At 57.9% G+C, this 5,346-nt stretch overlaps 1 protein-coding gene across 1 annotated transcript in view; it reads left to right on the top strand.

Moving 5' to 3' along the window:
- The window catches only part of Dock6 (dedicator of cytokinesis 6), a 41,381-nt gene extending 36,574 nt beyond the window's left edge, over positions 1-4,807 (top strand). The window contains exons 45-51 of the mRNA XM_033759597.1: positions 1,838-1,969; positions 2,068-2,157; positions 2,590-2,826; positions 2,979-3,122; positions 3,205-3,311; positions 3,428-3,589; positions 4,097-4,807. Coding sequence (XP_033615488.1) covers positions 1,838-1,969; positions 2,068-2,157; positions 2,590-2,826; positions 2,979-3,122; positions 3,205-3,311; positions 3,428-3,589; positions 4,097-4,139 — 915 coding nt within the window. The 3' untranslated portion in view covers positions 4,140-4,807. The remainder of the gene's footprint in view (positions 1-1,837; positions 1,970-2,067; positions 2,158-2,589; positions 2,827-2,978; positions 3,123-3,204; positions 3,312-3,427; positions 3,590-4,096) is intronic.
- The last annotated feature ends 539 nt before the right edge of the window (positions 4,808-5,346 follow it).

The following is a 5,346-nucleotide window of genomic DNA, read 5'->3' as shown; positions in this document are numbered from 1 at the left end:
CACTAGGGGGCGCGCGAGGAGCACGGCCGCCCCCGGCCCCTACACCCACCCCTCGTGGTCCCTTCCCGCCCTATCCCAGGCAGCCTCTGAGTCACCCAGCTGGGCGCCTCCAGGGACAGCCTCCCCCTGCAACGGCCTGCGTGGGGGTGCTGGGGCACCCAGCCACGCCTTGGCTGTCTCTATTTTTGTTCTTGTTTTTGTGGTACCGGGGATCGAACTCTGGTTCTTGCACTTGCGAGGCAGGCAGTGGCACCACTGAGCTACGTCCCCGGCCCTGTCTGTGTCTCTCGTACCCCTCCATCTCTGTCTCTCCCGTCTAGGTCCTTGAGATCTCTGCATCTCTCCCTGTCCCTGTCCCTGCCTCCCGACCCCAAGTTTCCCCCAGGATGTCTGCTCCCCTTCTCCGGTTAATGCACCCCCATCCCGCCCCTTTTCTATTTTTAGGCAGCTCCTACTTTAGGGAGAATTTTCTGGCCAAAGATGGCAGGAACCCAGGGCCCTGGCGGGCGCACCGGGTGGGGCGGCTGGGACAGGCGGGTGCCCTCCCTCCCGGGATCCCTGGCGTCCCCGCCCATGGAAATTCTCCTAGGGCAGCGGAATCAGAAGTGGGGGTTGACTTCTGATTTCCCCTGTGACTGTCTCTGTCCGCCCCTCCCCCGCCTCTGGCCCCACTGTGTCGTGTCGGCTCCACCCTGCCGGAATCTGCCGTGGTGAGTGTCTGTGGAGTCTCTGCCCATGTGGGGGCGCCTCTGGGTGAAGGGGAGGCCTCCCTCCTTCCAAACATAGTGATGGGAGGCTGGGAAGAAGAAAACTCTAGGACACTGCAGCCAGAACCTCTTCCAGCTAAGTGTGATGGCATGGCTCACGCCTGTGATCCCAACATGGGAGGCTGAGGCAGGAGGATCACCACAAGTTTGAGGCCAGCGTCAGCTACACAGGGAGACATTGTCTCAGGGAAAAAAAAAAAACAAAAAAAAAAAAAACAACGGAACCTCTGTCCCAGGGCAAGAGATGGCCAAACCACCTCCTCACAAACATTGGAGCACTTAGAGAGCACCAGTTGTATACCCTGTCCCATGGACAGACATTGGAACACATGTATGTGAACCAGAGAGCCCTGTCCTAGTTTGGAATTGGGATCAGACGATGAAGAATAGTAGACTGGGCAAAACAGAAAGAAAGGGAGGAGCTTGGCATGGTGCTGCACGCCTGTCATCCTTGCACTCTGGCCCGTCTGGGGAATACAAGGAAACTTTGTCTCACACTTCAAAAATGGACTGAGCGTGCACTCGGTGTGAAGGCCCTGGGTTCAATCCCCAGGACCAAAAGACAAAAAAAAAAAAAAGGAAAAGCAGGGATTTGTGTTAAACACGTTTTGGAGAAGGCTGGAAAGAGAGAGGAGGGTACAAGCAGTTGGCTGGGGCCTGGGTCCACGCGCCAACGTTTTCAGGGTCTTCCTGCCTTTGTAGATATTTTGCTGTTTCTGGGGATTGGGCTTTTGTTTTGTTTTATTTGTTTGTTTGGTGCCAGGGATCAAACTCAGGACCTTGCACTTACTTGCAAGGCAGGTGCGGTGCCACTGAGCTACATCCGGGCCCTGTTTCGTTTCGTTTCGTTTTTGAGACGGTCTCGCTATGTAGCCCAGGCTGGCCTCAAATTCACGGAGATCCTTCTGCCTCGGCTTCCCGAGTATCGGGCTCACCTGAACTCCTCACACGCACACCCGCTCCTGGTGCTCGCGGCATCCCCTTGTCCATACTTACTTGGTCCCGGCCTCCTTGGCTTCCGCTGGCCCTGCCCGTACCTGCCTCCCAGCAGCGATTCGCGCTCCCCACAGACCCAGCGCATGTTCGGGACGTATTTCCGTGTGGGCTTCTACGGTGCACGCTTCGGGGACCTGGACGAGCAGGAGTTCGTGTACAAGGAGCCGTCGATCACGAAGCTGGCTGAAATCTCGCACCGGCTGGAGGCACGGCCTGGCCGGGGGTGGAGTGGGGCACCGGCCGCCAGGGGCTGGAGTGGGGGCTGTGCCTCTGCACCCTGAGTGAGCCGACCGCGTGTCCCCAGGAGTTCTACACGGAGCGCTTCGGAGAAGACGTAGTGGAGATTATCAAAGACTCTAACCCCGTGGACAAGTCCAAGCTTGACCCACAGAAGGCAGGTGTCTGATCCTGTAACCAAGGAGATTTCAAGTACTGGTTCCTGCGGACCTTACCAGTGTATTTTAGAAGCTGGGTATAGTAGCACAAACCTGGGAGGCCGACACAGGAGTATCTTAAGTCAGAGGCCTGCCTGGGGAATTTGGGGAGATCTTAAATAGGCGCTGGGTATGGTGGTGTGGGCCTGTCATCCACCGCGGCCTGGGAGGCTGAGGCAGGAGGATTGCCCTAAGTTCAAGGCCAGCCTGGGCTACGTAGCAAGAGTATCTGAAGAGAATTTTTAAAAATTAATATAATAAAAGGAAAAGGAAAAGGGCTGGGATGGAGGGCGCAGCTCAGTACAGAAGACCTGGGTTCCCCTCACATCCGAGCCCGGAGGCCCAGGACCTCTTTGGCCGGCTCGCGACCCTCACCCGACCCCGCACCCCAGGCCTACATCCAGATCACCTACGTGGAGCCGCACTTTGACACATACGAGCTCAAGGACCGCGTGACCTACTTCGACCGCAACTATGGGCTACGCGCCTTCCTCTTCTGCACGCCCTTCACGCCCGACGGCCGCGCACACGGCGAGCTGCACGAGCAACACAAGCGCAAGACGCTGCTGACCACGGAGCACGCCTTCCCCTACATCAAGACGCGCATCCGCGTGTGCCACCGGGAGGAGGTGGGCGGGGCAGGGACCCCACGCCACACCGCGAGGGCCGGGCCCCTCCCCCGGGGTCATCCCAGCACCTCGGAGGTTGCCCTCCCTGGCGCACAGGGTCCTCGGGCTGGCGGGGCCAGGACACCGCGCTTCCTCCCTCGTGCCCCCCGCAGACGGTGTTGACCCCAGTGGAGGTGGCCATCGAGGACATGCAGAAGAAGACGCGGGAGCTGGCCTTCGCCACCGAGCAGGACCCGGCCGACTCCAAGATGCTGCAGATGGTGCTGCAGGGCTCCGTGGGGCCCACTGTGAACCAGGCACGGCCACGGGGCGGGCAGGCCACCCTGGGGGCCCTCCGGGCGCCGGGTACGTGTCCTCACGGGTCCCCTTGCCTCGCAGGGTCCCCTGGAGGTGGCCCAGGTGTTCCTGACAGAGATCCCTGAGGATCCCAAGCTCTTCCGGCATCACAACAAGCTGCGGCTTTGTTTCAAAGACTTCTGCAAGAGGTAGGCCGGGGGCCCCCAGTACCGCCCGCCCTACGCACCGGGCTACCCCACCCCTTCCACCTCGCTGTCCCTGCTGGGTGCCAGCCCCTGCGTGTCCCTCGCCACCTGGCGTGTAGGTGTGAGGACGCTCTGCGCAAGAACAAGGCGCTGATCGGGCCGGACCAGAAGGAGTACCACCGCGAGCTGGAGCGCCACTACTGCCGCCTGCGCGAGGCCCTGCAGCCCCTGCTCACCCAGCGGCTGCCCCAGCTACTGGCTCAAGCACCCTCGAGCTTCAGGTGGCTGCCCTAGGCCCCCCGACCCCCAGAGCACAAGGGGAGCTAGGCTGAGACTTCTTCTTTCCTCTTGAGCCAGGGCCTTACTGTGTTTGGTTTTTTTGTTTTGTTTTGTTTGGTTTGGTTTGGTTTTTGAGACAGGGTCTCACTGTGTAGCCCAGGCTGGTCTCGAACTCACAGCGATCCTCCTGCCTCAGCCTCCCGAGTGCTGGGATGACAGGCATGCACCACTCTCACTATGTAGTTCAGGCTGGCTTTGAACTCACTGTGTAACCTGGGCTGGTCTTGAACTCAGGGCAATCCTCCTGCCTCAGCTTCCTGAGTGCTGAGATGACAGGCGTATACCAACACACCCAGCACTGCAGTGAATTCTGAGATAAACTGGGAGTCCCCCGGCCATATCTGGACAGATCTGAAGGGGGCAGGAGAGATCCCAGGACCCTTGGAGGAGGCAGCAGGTAGGGGTGTTGTGGGCCTGGTGGCCATGCTGAGCCTCTCCTTCTCCCCCAGGAACTCTCTGAACCGAGCAAGTTTCCGAAAGGCAGATCTCTGAGCCCACAGCGACCAAAGCTATACCCAGGGACCATCACCCAGGCTCGCCATCTGCCCTGGTGACAGTCACTCCTGCCACCCCTCGGCCATGGGGTGGCCACATCATACTCGGGGCAAGGCCCTCTGTCGCTCTGCCCCATCTGTGTGCACTGAACTGATACCTCTACCTTTTTTAATTTAATCATTTTTATATACAGCCTATGTGATATGTGTAGTCCATCCTCCCTGCGTCCACAGTCCCACATCCATTTACAGGAGAACCTACTGGAGGAGCAGAAAAGCAAGGCATGGTGGTACACACCTGTGATCCCAGCACTCAGGAGGCTGAGGCAGGAGGATCTCTTCAAGTTCAAGTCTAGCCTGAACTACCCTGTCTCAAAATCCAAGAACCTACTAGGTACCAAGGACAGTTTGGTGAAAACAGACGTAAATCCCTACCTACTGCAGCCGACATTGTAGTGGGGAAGGTGACAATTCATGTCAACTGGGAATAATATTAATATTTATTAAGTGCCTGCTCAGTGTTTGCTTGTACCAAATGGCTTCTACAAAGTTCTTCACAAATGTAGGCCACTCCCTGGGGTGGAGGGTGGAGCTCTGTGACAATGCACCCTGGGTTTGGTGTCTAGCACCCCTCCCCGCAAAAAATGAAAGACACCTAGTTCTTTGGTTTTGGTGTGTGTGTGTGTGTGTGTGTGTTTTGTTTGGTCGGTTGGTTGGTTTTTTTGGTTTTTTGAGACAGGGTCTCACTATGTAGTGCAGACTCACCTGGATCTCACTATGTGGCCTAGGCTGGTCTCAAACTCACAGTGATTCTCCTGCCTCAGTCTCCCGAGTGCTGGGATGACAGGCGTGCGCCACCACGGCCAGCATCTTTGGTTTTGTTTTTTGAAACGGTTATGTTAGATAGTGTGAGCTGGCCTTAAACTCATTATGTAGCCTAGGCAGTGCTCAAACTTGCAGCGAACCTCCTGCCTGGTCTAGATTGACAGGTGTGCACCCCACACCCAGCTCAAGCCACCCAATCCACGGGCCTTTGTACCTCGGGCCCTCCATCAGGTCTGTGCTTAGTGGTCAGGGGATCTCAGCGCCTCATCAGGAGACAGGAATCGCCCCATTCAGCAGATGGGGAAACTGAGGCAATGGCACAGGAAAAGCCCGACCGGTCGGGGATCGGAGTACAAGTCTGCCTGGCCCCTGCGGCCCAG

Source organism: Fukomys damarensis, unplaced genomic scaffold, assembly GCF_012274545.1.
Source record: "Fukomys damarensis isolate Sample0158 unplaced genomic scaffold, DMR_v1.0_HiC HiC_scaffold_37, whole genome shotgun sequence".
Classification (NCBI taxonomy): domain Eukaryota; kingdom Metazoa; phylum Chordata; class Mammalia; order Rodentia; family Bathyergidae; genus Fukomys; species Fukomys damarensis.
This window is presented reverse-complemented; position numbering and strand designations above follow the sequence as displayed.